The sequence below is a fragment of the Antechinus flavipes genome, chromosome 4 (assembly GCF_016432865.1).
Source record: "Antechinus flavipes isolate AdamAnt ecotype Samford, QLD, Australia chromosome 4, AdamAnt_v2, whole genome shotgun sequence".
Classification (NCBI taxonomy): Eukaryota; Metazoa; Chordata; class Mammalia; order Dasyuromorphia; family Dasyuridae; genus Antechinus; species Antechinus flavipes.
The window spans coordinates 376,743,709-376,760,648 of NC_067401.1; the positions used below are offsets into that span (position 1 = coordinate 376,743,709).

At 36.7% G+C, this 16,940-nt stretch overlaps 1 protein-coding gene across 1 annotated transcript in view; it reads right to left on the reverse strand.

The window, feature by feature from the left end:
* Positions 1-16,940, reverse strand: part of HHAT (hedgehog acyltransferase) — a 478,276-nt gene that overhangs the window by 384,301 nt on the left and 77,035 nt on the right. The window contains exon 5 of the mRNA XM_051998448.1: positions 13,971-14,186. Within this exon, the coding sequence (XP_051854408.1) occupies positions 13,971-14,186 (216 nt within the window). The remainder of the gene's footprint in view (positions 1-13,970; positions 14,187-16,940) is intronic.

Below are 16,940 nucleotides of genomic sequence, written 5' to 3' on the forward strand. Positions count from 1 at the left end.
CCCCTTCAGGGTCACTGAATTCATTCCTGCTTGGTACAACTTGGTAGAGCTTATGTTCTATTAGCACAGTCATCAGTTATCCAGAGGCACTCCCATAGCATGATGAAGCATCAAAGGAAAAAATCTAATGGAGAAATAAAATGACATTTAAACCAAACAAAAATTATTTTGAAATGGCTTACCACTGGTATTCCTCTACATTCTAGTGAATCCATATTAACACAGCAATGCAGACAGAAAAAAATTAATTTCTAAAATGGCTTAGTTCCAAATTCTGCAGGTATTAAGATGACAGGGATACACAAATGAGGAAAACCATAGATTCTGAAATCCATCTTGAGGTTCTATGCAAAATCTCTTTCATTTCTATCTAGAAGAAACACAATCTTAACCCTGCCTACATGACATACACACACACACACACACACACACACACACACACACACACACACATCTCCTGCTTTCTGAATTTTACAAAGATGACAAGATTTTATTAAACTAATAGCTGTCTTGAAGGGCAGAGGCGGAGCTAATAAATAAATGATGAACTTGAGTCTCTGAAGATATTAAGTGGTACAGAAATAAAGGATAAGATCTAGCACTTGATAATTAGGGCTTAAGACATTAAATAAAACAAGAAAAAATACAAGTTTCTAGGGGACAGAAGGCTGAAAGCAATTTATTTCTTTCTCCTTGAAGCATTCAGGGATTGGCTCCTCACTGCAATTGGGGTGAGTGACATTGCCCACAGAAAGAAAGGTGAGATCTAGAAGCTGGTACATTTATTTTTCTGCCATTTAAAAATGTGCACATTCAATCATTTTTGTAAATTGTCCTCCCACAGAGAGATGTCTGGCTAAGTCATCCTGGCTAGATAAGTAGCATTACAATAACCTTAACAAATAGCTTTCTACCTTTTATCATCAGCTTTGTTAATTGTTCCAAAGAAAGCTCTTTGCCTTTACCTTTTCTTTTAAAAATGTAAATTCATAAAACTATTAAAAGAAACCAGTTTCAAAGAAAATAAATTCGATTTTTTTTCTCCCAATTTACCTTGATTCACCTCAAGTGGAGGTTTTAATAACCAACTACATAGAAGGTTCTGCAATTGCCTGAAAATATATAGAGACCATACTGTAGAATCTGAGAGTCAGAAATGATCTTATGGACTATTGATGTGATTTAACACACACCTAACTAGAAGCCCTTTTGCTAACATGTAGAAGTAATGGTTATCCAGTCTTTGCTTGGAGATCTCCAATGGAGGAGAACCCACTATCCCAAAGAAATCTGCTTCACTAACAGTCAATCCTCATTGTTAGGAAATTCCGTATCTATCCTGCCTGAAATTTTCAACCCATTGTCTCTAGTAGTGCTCTGAAGAGCCAACCTAATGGACCTTGATTCTTTTCTCACACCACAGTTCTTCAAAAGCACTTCAAAAATTGCAATCTTGCTTGACCCCCACCCCAATATGTTTTTTCCTTACCAAATAACCCTTGTTCTTTCAACCCATATTGATGTGTCATATTCTCTCATTGGATATTTCTTTCTACCATCCTAGTTATCTCTCTTCAAGATATACTTTAGACTAGGGGACCAATAGCTTTTCTAAAATATAGAGCCCTGAATTGAACAGTACAGGAGGTCCATTAACACTATCATATTAGATACTGTGTCTGGTATCTCTCAATACAACCAAGAACAGCATTAGCTTTTTTTTTTTTGGACTGTCATCACATACTACTGACTCAAACTGAACTTACATTTCACTAAAAAGCCGTGATCTTATCCACAAAAAACATCATTTCCTAGTTTTACCACTCTAACTTTATCAACTTGTGAAGTTGGCTTTTTGAACTTAAAATAAATTGACATCTGTCCATATTAAATTTTATCATATTCAATTTGCCCCATCATTCTAGCCTGTCATAATCTTAAATCGTGATAACTCTCATCAAATGTGTTCACTGTTCTCCCAAAGTTCCTGTTACCTGCAGATTTGGGGATGGGAACATCCATTCTAGGCCCTAATTAATAAGAATGCTGACTAGAGCAAATCACAGATCTCTGAGGCATGCTATTACAATCTGCCTCTTTCAAAGTTGGCACTGACACATTAAATCATTTAATTCTTTGGATTGGTTACTTCAATCAATTACTAATTTATCCAACAGTATACTAAATTTCTGTTTTATACTTTACAAAAGTATAGCATGGCAGCATGGGCAACTAGGTAGCACAGTGAATAGAATGCTGGGCCCGGAGTCACTAGTTTTGTGTCTTTTAGCCCTGTTTATCTCGTTTTCCTCACCTGTAAGATAAGCTAGGAAAGGAAATGGCAAATCACTCCAGTAATTTTGCGAAGAAAACCACAAATAGGATCAAAAAGAGTTGGACATGACAAAAAAAATCAACTAAAACAAAAGACAGAATGAGAGACTGTCAAATACTTTGCCGAACTTAAAATAGTATTTCTTTGATCTATTATCAGTCTAGTTACTCCTATTATTAGCTTTGAGGTTAGATAAGTAAAAACCACCAAGAAACCAAACTCATTTAAGGAATCAGCTTTATTATAAAAGCAACCAAGAAACATTAAAAAAAAACCTCCCTCTCTCCTGGTCAGAGGAGCTTGCCTGATATTTATAAGACAAGGATTGCCTCATTCCAAGGGAGATAACTCTTCAATTATTGGTTGCAACTAATAAGCTCCTGCTGGAAACTCAGACCTTAAAACACTCAACAAGACCCAAATTTCCTACACCTGACTTAGTGGGCAACAAAACCCCCCTGCAATCAGCTGCCAAAGCAGAAATTAAGATCCTGCTAGGGCCCATTCCAATTTCTACAGTGTAAAGAGTTCCCCATCGAGTAAATTTCCCCTACCAACACTGATGAGCAACTATTCTGCCACTTGTAATTGCAGTGTATTTGGAGCACTAATAGAATAAATGACTCATCCAAGATCACACATCTGGCATGTGTCAGAAGCACTCAATTGTCCAAACTAAGGCTAACTCTCTACCTGCTGAGCCATGCTGTCTGTCAGTCTAGATACTCTGTGGTGGGAGTGGGGGGGAAAGGGAAGAGGGGAAGGAGAGAAGAGGCTAGCCTGGTATGACCTGCCCTCGATGACTTGAATGAGGACTACCTCCCTAAGTTCTAAGTACTCACAAATCAGACTCTTAATATCATATTCTAGAATTTTGCCCAGAATAGAATTCAAGCTCACTGGTTAACTGTTTCCATACTACATCCTCTTAGGACAATATTGTCTTATAAGGACTTCCCTTATTCCTCAAAATATTTCAAAAATCACTGAAGGAAGCTTAATAATCACTTCTATTATTCTTTTTAAAACTCCAGAAGGCAGTGATTTGAACTCATTGTCTTCCTATCTCCTAACTTAGCTCTTTTCCTCACCCTGTTAATCACTTTTGTTCCATACCTTCTTCCTTCATTACACAACATATGTTATTACATCCTTTTGCACTACGTGCAGAATCTTGATTTATTCAGGAAACAAGCTCAACATGTTTCTTGACTTGCCAAGTCAGATTCATTTTGACTGTAAGCAAACTGTAAGCAAAACCTGCCACGAATGAGTGATTATGGACAAACTAGCCATTAGGTTAAGAGACTATAAATATGTCATCAATAGAGACTGATGCCCAGGGAATTGGCATGATTAAGATGGGGGAGAAGGATCTCCAGAGATCATGTGGTCCAGTTCCTCACTTGCCTTCAATAAGATTAGCTAAAACCAATAGAATGGCATATCTTGTCCTTCAAAATCTAAATTTGAACTTGGAGAGCCTGGATTCTAATACAAGCCCTGCTATTTATCACTCACATAATGCTGGCCAAGTCATTTGACCTCTGGGAGCTTCATCTGGACCAGATAATTTTTAAAAATTCTCTCCAGGTCTAAATCCTATGATATGGGAAAAACAGGATTGTACTATCTAAAAAGTGCAAGACCAGAGGGATGAATTCTCCTACACCAAATGTATTTTTCAGATTTCTAAATAAGTAGCTATAACAGAACTTTTGTTCACCTGAAGGGTACTTACACATCACCACCTAGAAATGAGGTTGGCATTCATCCAAAGAAAAGATGGCACTTGACTGTGACATGAACTGTGAGGTTGATGCAGGATAAAATGGCCCCTTCATTTCTTCTAGAAATATATCTGTCCATCCCTGATGCTTCTCCACTCTAGTCAATCATATACCAAGCCTATACCAAAGGACTACCCCCCACAGCTCCTACCAACCCCACTGGCTGAAAGAGTACAAGCAAATGCAATTCAGATGGGACCTTGGAGCATGCTCTGTAGCTGATTAGTTACCAATAATGACTTTTTCTCCCCACCTGAGGCAGAATTTCCTTACCATATTTAATAAGGCATAAGCATATGTCATTACCCGAAAGGTTTTGGACTTCCCACCAGAATAATCCAAATGCTTTCTTTTTTAGAAAGGCAAAAATGGGTGTTCTTTAAATCACATAAATCACAGTTCGATAAGGTAAACAATTTAACGTTTCATTCTTTTGCCTTAAAAAGGAAGGTAATTCTGCCTTTATGTCACTGTAATTACTGAGGTGCACTTATACCTTCAATCTAGTCAAATCCCTTTTATTTTTAAAATTCGCATTATCCCTTGTCAAGCCTGCAGGAGGAATAAACAGGCAGCGTACAGTTCACCTAATGAGCCCTGCTGCTCTCCTGCCTGCATGCACAATGTTCCATTTGAGATATTCCACTAAGGGATAGAATGAAAGAGTGAGGAAGAGAGTTGATCTTAAAACTATTTGAAAATGTCATCAATGTGAATCTCTGGTTTAGGGCTAGACTAAAAACTACACACTGACTCATATGCAAAATGCATTTTAAAGCACATTATTATAAAAACCTCATTTCATGTAAGTTGAATAAAAGGAATATTTAGGCCTTCACTCTCTCCAGGATGTCCTGCTGATTAACAAGGACAGCTCTCAAAGATGAAAAGCTTTTCTACTCTACATAGATACACAAAGCATGAGGAAAGAGAAGATTTCTGCCCTGGTCAAGACTGAACAAAATCAGAGGTGTCAAACACCAAGTATCTCCTGGATACTGCCCAAATCACATAAAAATGTAATTGAAAAAATATTTAATAAATATAATAGAATATAGATTTTTAAATATGTTACATTGTTAGTAATATAGCTATAGCACTTTAGTGAGCATTTCTATTTGAATTTAACAGCTCTGGACTAGTTAACCTCTGAAAAATCTTTTGATCCTTGGGATTCTATGAGTCTATGCCACTCTATGTGATAACATTTGGGAGAACCAAACTTGAATGGCTAACCCATAGATGGCTTCTACCTTGCACCATTCCAAGACCTCTCAATTTTTCTTTTGGATATTTGAACTCATGGAATTTGAGTTGATTAATTCAGCTTAATTCTATGTAGTACCCATACAGGCAAGTCAGCTTCATCATGCCCTGTGACCATAAACCCAGCCCTGTAGCTCTTGCCTACTTATGCAAGTCACAGTCCTACCCCATGAACAAGACTTTCCTCAAAGACATACAACACTAGAGAAGCCAAATAAAGTAAAAATAAATGTACAGATAGTCAAATGAATAGATAAATAAATGTTATATTTCAAATCACCTTAAATGAGGTTCCTATGGTCCTCATAACATCCTAGTAGGTACTATTATTATTATTTTCTTTTTTCTTTTTTTTTTACATTTTATTTTTATTTTTTTAATATTTTATTTTATTTTATTTAATAATAACTTTATATTGACAGAATCCATGCCAAGGTAATTTTTTTACAACATTATTCCTTGTACTCATTTCTGTTCCGATTTTTCCCCTCCCTCCCTCCACCCCCTCCCCTAGATGGCAAGCAGTCCTATATGTTAGATATGTTACAGTATATCCTAGATACAACATATGTTTGCAGAACTGAACAGTTCTCTTGTTGCACAGGAAGAATTGGATTCAGAAGGTAAAAATAACCCGGGAAGAAAAACAAAAATGCAGATAGTTCACATTCGTTTCCCAGTGTTCTTTCTTTGGGTGTAGCTGCTTCTGTCCATCATTTATCAATTGAAACTGAGTTAGGTCTCTTTGTCAAAGAAATCCACTTCCATCAGAATACATTCTCATACAGTATCGTTGTTGAAGTGTACAATGACCTCCTGGTTCTGCTCATTTCACTTAGCATCAGTTCATGTAAGTCTCTCCAAGCCTCTCTGTATTCATCCTGCTGGTCATTCCTTACAGAACAACAATATTCCATAACATTCATATACCACAATTTACCCAGCCATTCTCCAATTGATGGGCATCCATTCATTTTCCAGTTTCTAGCCACTACAAACAGGGCTGCCACAAACATTTTGGCACATACAGGTCCCTTTCCCTTCTTTGGTATTTCTTTGGGATATAAGCCTAATAGAAACACTGCTGGATCAAAGGGTATGCACAATTTGATAACTTTTTGGGCATAATTCCAGATTGCTCTCCAGAATGGTTGGATTCATTCACAACTCCACCAACAATGCATCAGTGTCCCAGTTTTCCCGCATCCCCTCCAACATTCATCATTATTTTTTCCTGTCATCTTAGCCAATCTGACAGGTGTGTAATGGTATCTCAGAGTTGTCTTAATTTACATTTCTCTGATCAATAATGATTTGGAACACTCTTTCATATGAGTGGTAATAGTTTCAATTTCATCATCTGAAAATTGTCTGTTCATATCCTTTGACCATTTATCAATTGGAGAATGGCTTGTATTATTATTATTTTCAATTTGCAAATAAAGAAACTCAGGCTAAAAGAGCATGTTGATTAATTTGCCCAAGTTCACATGGCCAGAAGGTATCTGAGAAAGCATTTTAATTCAAATCTTCCTGATTCCCAAGTATAGCACTCCACAAGATGGGGCCACTTGGTTGCTGTCCTTGGTTCTTGAAGAGGACCAAAATGACATTACTATATTAGAGTCAAGTTTCTTTTGAGATACTTCAGTTTTGCTTTGCTCGTAAAAATAGCACCTTCTCTGATGAGGACACTCCGTGCTAGATGGTCCTGTGCCAGTGTCTTCCATGTCAAACAATCAGTTCTAAAGTTCTTAAGAGAGACATCAAGAATGTTCTTGTATTGCTCTTTCTGACTACCTTGCGAGTTCTTGCCATATGTGAGTTCTTCATAAAAATAATCTTTTTGTCAAGTATATATTTGGCATTCAAACAAAGTGGTCAACCTAGTGGAGTTATGCTGTCTGTAGTAGGGTTGAAATGCTGGGCAGTTTAATTCGAGAAAGGACCCCCATGTCTAGTATCTTTTACTGCCAAGTGATCTTCAGAATCATCCTAAAACAATCCAAATGGAAGCAATTCAGTTTCCTGGCATAGCCCTAGTATACTGTCCAGGTTTCACAGGCACACAAAAATGGGATCAGAACAATGGTTCTGTATACCTTCAGTTTGGTAGTCAGTTTTAATAACATCTCCTCTCCCACACTTTCCTTCAGAGCTTCCCAAACAATGAGCTAATTCTGACAATGCCTGTGTTAACCTCATTATCAATGTGGACAACCTTGGAAAGTATACTGCCAAAGTAAGAGAACTTATCCACAGCATTCAAAACTTCACCATTTACTGTAACTGGTGTTTCCACATATGGATGGTGTGATACTGGCTGATGGAGGACCCATGTTTTCTTGGTATTAATTTTTTAGGCCAAAATTAGCACAAGCAGCAGAGAATCAATCAACACTTTGTTGCATCTCAGTTTCAGAGGCTGCATTGAGAGCACAATTATCGGCAAACACAAAAATAATGCACCAATACTCCTTCTATTTTAGTGTTGGCTTGTAACCTTTTCAAGTTGAAGAATTTACCATCAGTGCAGTAACCGATTTTGATTCCATGCTTAAAATGTGCTTAGACACAGAAGACATCAAGGTTATCCACTGCATCTTGAGTCATCACCAATCATCATGACTCAATCCTGACACTGGACAGTGGCGATCTGAAAGAGTGAGGCTGATGACTTCATACAACTCTGCCTCACTTAAATCCACTTAATGCCTAAATCAAAAGACATCGCTGTACCATCATCATATCATTTGACCATTTCTACCCTCAAAGCCCTGTAGTAATGGGTGAGTGATAAAGCAGCAGGTGTGGTTACACTGGAAGCTGTAGTCACAACCCTGCATCCAAGCAGCCCAGCCAGAGGGTCATCTTCTCACTGGAAGCAGAAGTGGGATTTGGCAGCTTTCTGGGTGTCTGAGCAGCTTTTTAAGGATCACACTGATCACTTCCATGTGTGAGGAAGGGTCTGGAAAAAGTGTTCTAAAATTGTCTGCTTATCCCACCTTGGCCTGATCATTGATGCAGGCAGGGATCCCAACCTGAGATTGAGACACTAAAAACATACAAAACAATCTGAAAAGCTGATTCCACCCACCACTGGTACATGGAATGTGTACGACCTACCAGCTTTAGAAAGCACAGAAAGCTAGTCAGTCAACAAATAATTGTGAAGCACATACTTTGTATGTGAGCAGTGAGCAGCAAGTTGAAGATATAAAAATGAAAGGAGACAGACAACATGCAAACAAGTTATATACAGGACAAAAAAGAAAAATTCAATAAAGGGAAGATACTAGAACAGAAACAGAACAGAAAACTATCTAGGAAACTGGACTCCTCAGAACTACACTGCTCTACTACAGTGTCAACATCTCATCTGGCTTTTTTTCTTTCTCCTGTAGATATACACCACCTTATAGTCATGGGGAAAAGAAGCAATTTATAGAACCACAGAATAAAGATCTTATCTCCTTATATTATATGTTGTACATTTGCATCTTCATATCAGGAAAAAGATTGGTATTCTCACTTTGTTAATGAGAAGTACCAGTTACCTTCCAATCGCCATAGCTTAGATGCCTTTGTCTCCCTAATTATATCAATGTAAATTTTCTGTAAGATTCCTTTCAGACCTGAAAGTCTATGATTCCTGTGAGTTCTATGAGTGCTAAGTAGTGAGCAAAAATCTCAGCCCTCTGCTGGAGAAAAAAATTCAAAACATCTATCCTAGTGATGGTGATTCATAGAATAACAAATAATAAAAATACCAGAAAAGCCATATTTCATCTAGGTTAGAGTTCTTCACCACTGTTTTGTCATGGAGCTCTTTGGCAATCTAATGAAACCTATGGACCAATATAAAGTTATAAAATACATAAAATAAAATATCTGAGTACAAAGAAAAGTAATTATATTGAATAGTTATAGAATATTACACATACACACACACACACACACACACACACACACACACATCATGGACCCCAAATTAAAGAGTCCTGATCTGAACAAAGCCTCTGATTTTATAGATATAGAAACTAAAGATAAGAGAAGTGAAAGGCTCATCCTCACTAAATAGCTTTCCCAATCAGTCTGGATATCTTTCCTTGTATCATAGGTCCCTAAACAATATCTCAGGCAGTAAGCTATATTATAAATTGCTAGGTCTAAAATGTAATATATACCAAAGGGTTTCACTATCATGACACAACATTATAAGGTCAACAACAACTCTGTTCTTGCCAAAACCTTTTTTTTCCATCCTCATTCACTTAGACAAACCTATTTAAAGAACCCTTCCAATGAAAAGCAAAGAGATGTAAAAGAAAGAGAAATGGACCTACAGCACAAAGATCTGCATCCTAATTTTAGTTTAATTGGTTGCTAATTGTGGGATCTTTCCAAAATCTCACTTTACTTCCCCTACCTTTTCCCTCAACTTAACATGAGAATAATATTACCTAATCTACTTACCTATTATAAAGCAAAATCAGAAAGTGAATTTGAAAGTTCTTTGTAGATTGAAGCTGCAATCCTATGAAAATATCACTAGTAAAGCTTACAGTTTTTATCTCTTTAATATTAGAAAATGCATTATATACTTTATCTCATAAGAAAAAAATGGCAGAACCAGGACTAGAATCAAAATCTTTTAATTCCAACTTCAATATTTTTTTGATCATGCCAAACTATGCTTACATTAGAGAACATGGGATGTTGTGGGGCTTGGATGAGGGGGAAAGCTGAATTTTTATTATGCATAGCCCCTACCTTCAAGGGGTTGGCTATGATAATATTATTATATTTTCATATATATACAATAAAAGAAAAAGCATATACTGTTCTGTAAGGGTTTACTTAAATGATGGGAAAGCAAACTACTGACAAATTAAAAACCTGGACTGGGAGTCTGTATATTTTTAAGAGGAAAAACATTTTTGGCAATATTTTCAGAATATCAATTTCTCTTTAAGCTTCAGCCTCTCCCTATCTGCCAGTTCCTTTCTACTGCCCTCAAGCATGCCCAAGTTTCCCTGATTCTTAAAAAACCTTTATTAGATCCTACCATCTTTTTTAGATATCTTCTATCTCATATTTTCTTGGTTAAATTCCTAGGGGAAAAAAACCTGCCTGTATTTATTCTCTCCAATTGCTCTCAGCTCACATACTCATCATTCCTTTACATTCTAGATCCCAATCTCATTATTCAACTGAAACTGCTCTCTCCAATATCTTAATTGGCCATTTTGATGATCTCTTCTCAATTCTCAATCCTCTTGACCTCTCTGCTATATTTGACATTGCTAACTACATTCTCCCTGTATATATATTCTCTTCTCTGAGTCTTTGTGATACCACTTTTTCTTGGTTTTCTTCCTACATGTCTTATCATTCTTCAATCTTCTCTGCTGACTCATCATTCATATTATGCCCCCTCTCTGTACATGTACCCATATGATCCTTGTCCTTTATACCCAGCTCCAATCTCTCTATTGAGCTTCAGTTCCACATCACCAACTGCCTATTGAACCTTTGAAACTAGATGCCTCAAACATAACAAATTCAACATGTTCAAAACATAATTCATTTTATTCCCCCCCCCCTTAAAAAATGCTTCTATCACACTTAGAAATTTCTGTCTAAAATACCACTATCTTTAGAACTTCTCAGGTTCGTGATCTCAGTCTAATCCTCAACTTCAGGCACCTAAGTGGCACCATAATGCATAGAGCATTAGTTCTGGATTCAGGAAACCTCATCTTCCTAAATTCAAATCTGGCCTCAGACACTTAATAGCTGTGTGACTCTGGGCAAGTCACTTAACCCTGTTTGCCTCCGTTCCTCCTTTGTAAAATGAGCTGGAGAAGGAAACAATATACCACAAAAAACCCAGATGGGGTCACAAAAAGATCAACATAATTAAAACAAATGAACAATAATAATCCTCAGCTACTCATTCTCCCTCCCCTATATATCCAAGCTGTTCCCAAACTGCTGTTTTTACAACCTCATATCTTATATTTTATTTTTGTTTTTACTCCTTTAGTTACCACCTTAGTTCAGGCCCTCATCATCTCCCACCTATTGTAATGGCTTTTAATTGGTTTCTCTATCTTATCTCTTTCCATTTTAATTCATCTTCTATACAGCCATCAAAGTGATTTTTCTTAAACACAGATCCAATCAGTTCACTCCATTACTCCATAAACTCCATTGGTTCCCTATTGTTTCCCATTCCTTTAGATAAAATACAAATCTATTTTCTTGGCTTTTAAAGCCTTTTACAGTTTACCAGTTGGTCTAATGCTAGCTTTCCAACCTCATTAAATATTATTCCCTTTCACACATTTCAAAATTCAATCACATGAGCTTTCTCACTGTCCCATATGTACAGTACCCCATCTCCAATTTACATGGCCATTTCCTCATGGCTGAAATTAACTTCTTCATCACTTCTGTCTCACAGCATCCCTCACTTCTTTCATCACACAAAACCTTTCCTAATTCCCACAAGTGTTGGATTCCTTCCTTACCTTATATTTAATTGCTTGCATTTAATTTGTATTTATTCAGTTCATATTTATTTTATACATATACAATCTCTCCCAGTGGTTCCTTGAGATTAGGAATTATTTCATTTTGTATCTCTAATGCCAACCACAATGCCTAACATATAGAAAATGTTTAATAAATGCTTGTTGACTGAAGAGCCATTTTATAGTTATATGAACTTTTTCCCATTGATACAAGAAAGAGTTAACATTAATCTGTACATTTTTATATACTGTTTTATGTAATTTAAACTTGTCAATACAATGTAATAAGAATAGGTATGAACCCATGATGTCTTTGGTCTGGGAACTCTTAGAACTAGAAGCTCACTCTGCCAATGTAGATTGGAAACTTCTAATCACAGAGAGTTGCTCTCTTAGAGTGCAGAGTGTTTTGACCTGTCTCTGATCAAACAGGGAGTTCTTAATGTGTGAAAAGCAGTATTTCAATCAGGTCTTCCTGGATCAGAGGCCAGCTCTCTGCCACACTGCCCATCAGAGTAAAAGACAAAATTATAATTATTTTTGTCTCCATAGTACATATGTTATAGTGTAAATGTGTGTCCCAGGAAATAGAGAATTGGATGAGAAGTTCCTATAGTCTCGTCCCACTAGTTCACTGGCACAATTAAGTTAGATGAATTAGTGAAGTTGGGACAGAAGGGAAATATTACAATAGCAAACTCTGAGGAGTAAGGATTGCAGAATTGGAGGAAGGCCAAGGGAGAAAAACTCAATCTAACAGAGCAGAGGGAAAGAGAAAGGGAAGTACATGAAAAAACCAAGGTTAATAATCCATTATTTGTAGTGTGTAACTAACAGAGTGTTAATGAGTTGGATCAGTACTCAGATAAACATTCTTTTTTGCTAAAAAGAACTGGAGATATGCGTTTGAAAGCTGCATGCAACTTTTGAAAGAGTTGCTGATTCCTGGCTTTGGTACCTTCTTTTCTTGAATTATTAAATAATATTAGCAAAATGAAACCCAAGAATTCATTCCCAGTAAATGTTACCACCAGTCTCTCTTCTATCTTCTTTATGTAAAATAAAATGTTGGATACATTTTGAATATATATAGAGATGATATTAGACATGGGTTACTTATTTCCACAGCATAAAACTAGGAGCAATAGGTGGAAAACTAAGAGAACAGTAAGATATAGGCTTGATATAAGAAAATTTTTATAACAATTTAAGATGAAAAATGGTGGAATGGACTGCCTCGGGATATTATCCCTGCCTCGGGATATTTATTATTCCAGGAGATCTTTAAGAAGTCAAAAGTCACTTACCAAGAGGATTTCTATTCAGGTATGAGTTCACAGGGGCAGCCAACTGACATAGTGGTTGGAGCACCAAGTCTCAAGTTAGGAAGATTCATCTTTCTGAGTTCAAATCCAGCCTCAAATACTTACTAGCTGTGTGACCCCAGACAAGTCACTTAATCCTATTCGTCTCAGTTTCTTCATCTGTCAAAGTAAGCTGGAGAGAGGGAGATGGCAAACCCCTGCAGTATCTTTGCCAAGACACCAAATGAAGTCATGAAGAGTCAGGCAAAACTGAAATGACTGAATAACAATATCTAAAGTTCACAGGATTGTAAATTTAGAGCTAGAAGTGACTTTGGAGGTCATCTAGTACAACCCTCTCATTCTACCAATGAAGAAACTGAGACTAAGGGAGATTAACTAATATGGCCAAGATCAGACTGTTCTTTTTCCAACCCTAAAATCTTGAAATTCTATATTCACACATGGTTAAACAAGAGTTAAGGAATGCATTCTTACTGATATATAGAATATAATAATGTCAATTTGGAGAAAGAAATTATTTATCCCAAAAAAGTATTACTTCCATTCAAAGATTTATATTATCCCCCCATCTATGCTTTGTAAAAACAGATTTTTCTTAAAGTGAGACATTCTGAAAGGAAGAAAAGAACATCATATGAAAAATACCCATCAATAAAAACATTCAATCAATCAGTATTTAATTCAGGCAACAGTAATACCCAAGTGTCATTACCTGCTTGATAAATTCTGAAAAGTTGAGGATGGGACCATTGTGCAAGACTGGATAATAAAAAACATAAGCCAACAGCCAGAAGAAGGAGTAGGGGGAACTCTCAGGGGACCGTCCTTGCCAGCAGAACTCAAGACCGAAGCTGGTATAATAGAGACATCGAACCGTCAGGGTGAACTGCAGTAAGTAATATTCATTCTCTGTTTTATACCATCCTTTCTGTAATACCCAAACAAGGAAGGGGATGGGAGGAAGAGAGAGAGGAAACTGTTAGCAGCAAATAAAAACAGTAGCAGCAACAACAATAATCACAATTACATTTAAATTCTATGCTGTAGTTACAAAGCATCTCGTATATATTGTCTCCTCTGATCATACCAACAACACTGTCAGGGCAGGAGAGGATGTAAATGTTCGTTTTATTTTCATCACAAGCTTCATTTGATATGCCGTTTGGGGAAGAGCAAAAAAAAAAAAAAATTGAAGAAAATCCTTCATGAAAGTATGGATGGATAGATCAAGGATAGACTCAGTGTTTATAAAGAGAATGTTTAAAAGTAGATACTGTCATGGAAAAAGATAATCCTAAACTGAACCATCAGACTTATTAAATTCAATTTCATTATTATTTCATTTATTAATCACCTATTTTTAGTTAAGTGCTGTACTAGTGATGGGGGTGAACCCTGAAACTGTGTCCCCTTTAATCTGTAAAAGAAGGGGACTCGGGGTTTCAAGCTCTCCCCTGGGAAAAGCATACCTTCCCAGACAACCCTCCTCCCCAAATTAAGTGATTTCATTCAGTTGGAGATGTGGCCAGAGATATGGTTATATCCTCTATTGAGCTGAAGATTAGTCTGGGACCACTCTCAGTAGCTCAGCTCCCAAGACAAGCAATCTCTTATCAATCAGAGATCTAAGTCCCTGGGCATTGACAACATGAAGCCCCAAGCTTGCTTGCTTGCTAAGGAAGCTCTCTTCTTGGCAAAGCTGCCTGCTAGGACTTTTGCCCACTGTAAAGACATTTTCTTCTCAGTGTTAACCTTTGTTATCTCCCTGACAGGACCTTTTGCCATTAAGAAGTCTGTCTTCCTAGCAAAACTGATTTCTCATTGCCAAACTCCTAATGAGGAGTTTTGCCTGCTAAGAAAGCATCTTCTTAGTGAATAATAAAATTCCCTTTTCTGCCACTCAGATTTTCAGGTTTGCAAATTCTTTCGCATTGGACCTGCACTGACCAGAGGGGATTCCCCCACCCCAATTCTTGCACCTCTTCACTACCACTAGTCTCATCATTTGCACTTCATCAATAGGGATACTAAGGCAAAAAAATGAAAAAGTCTCTGCCCTCCAGGCTCTTACTTTATACAAGGGGATACAATATGTATATAGGGATGTGTGTGTGTGTGTGTGTGTGCATGTGTGTGTGTGTGTGTGTGTGTGTAATATGAAATAATTTCAAGAGGACATTAACACCTAGAAGAATTAGGAAATGTCTTGTAAAACAAGTACTTCCTAAGCAATATTTCAAAGAATGTTAGGGATTCCAAGAGACAGAGGTAAAAGAGTGCATTTTAGACACTTGGGCACCATTGTAAAAAGGTAGAGCACTGTGTATGGGGATCAGCTAATAAGCCAGACTAATTGGAATGGAAAGAACAGGAAATGAAGGACTGTTCTGTAAATGGCAGACTGAAGAGTTTTATTTTATATTAAAAGCAATTGAAGATTTTTTTACTAAGAGGAAAACATGATCATATCTACTTGAAGAAAATCATTCCTTGATTATGTGGTGAAGAATAGGAAAGAGAAGAAACCTGAAACTAAGAAAACCAATTAGAAAACTAATGTAATAGTTTTGGGAAAAGGTAATAAGGTCCTGAGCTAAGATTATATAAGTGGAGAGAAGGGGAAGAAGATAGTACTGTGGAAGTAGAATTGACAAGCTTTAGCAATTGACTGGTTATAGGAAGCTGAGGGAGAAAGAAAAGTCAAAGATAGTTCCATCATGAACTTGGATAACTAGAAAAATGTTTGTTCCCTTGTTAGAAATAGGGCAGTTGGGAGAAGAGAGGCTTTAGGGAAGTGCCCATTCTCCAAACATATATCAATCACAAATTCCCAATTTTGAAAAGGATCTCCAGATTTATTCCAAGTAATAAACAAAGTAAGAACACCATATAGAACTTCTTTGGCATCTGGTAATATAGATATTGCTTCAAGACCTCTAGTGATGGGCATAATTATACTTCACAGGAAAGCCCATTCTGCTTCTAAACAAATTGAACTGTTAAGAAATGTTTACTTCTGTTGAGTGAAAATCAGACATTTATTAAGTATCTATCACATGCAAGGCATTATGCCAGATAGTAACCTTTCAGTGTTCCCAAGCAAAATAAAAAATATGTGAGAAAAATCATTAAACTGTTCATACTCCTTGATTTGGAAATACAACTATTGGGAGATCCAAGGAGATAAAAGACAGAAAGACCCCATATACTCCAAATTATCTACAGCAGAATTTTTGGTTAGGTAACAAAAAGCTGGAAACAAAGCAGCTATTTATTGCCTAGTAAATTAGCAATGCTGGACAAATCCAACATATGAATTTGATGGAATTCTGCTGAAACACCAAAAAAAAAAAAAAAGACAAATTGGAAGAATTAAGGAGTAACCCAGGAAGACTCTCAAGAAGTAATACAGAATAACATAAACAGGACCAAAAGAAAAACATACACAATGATTACAATAATGTAAAAGAAGACGATGTCATAAGATTGGCAAACTCTGATTAACTGCAATAATCTCTAGAGGACTAATGATAAGACAAATCTTTTCCATATAGAAGTGGGAGCCTAAGTGTGGACTGTCTCTATGCTACCAGAAACAGTAGCCATATTAGTTTTTCTTGAATATTTTTCTTTGTTATGAGAGAGGATCCAATGGGGTATAGCGATTTAAGATGTGACTGTG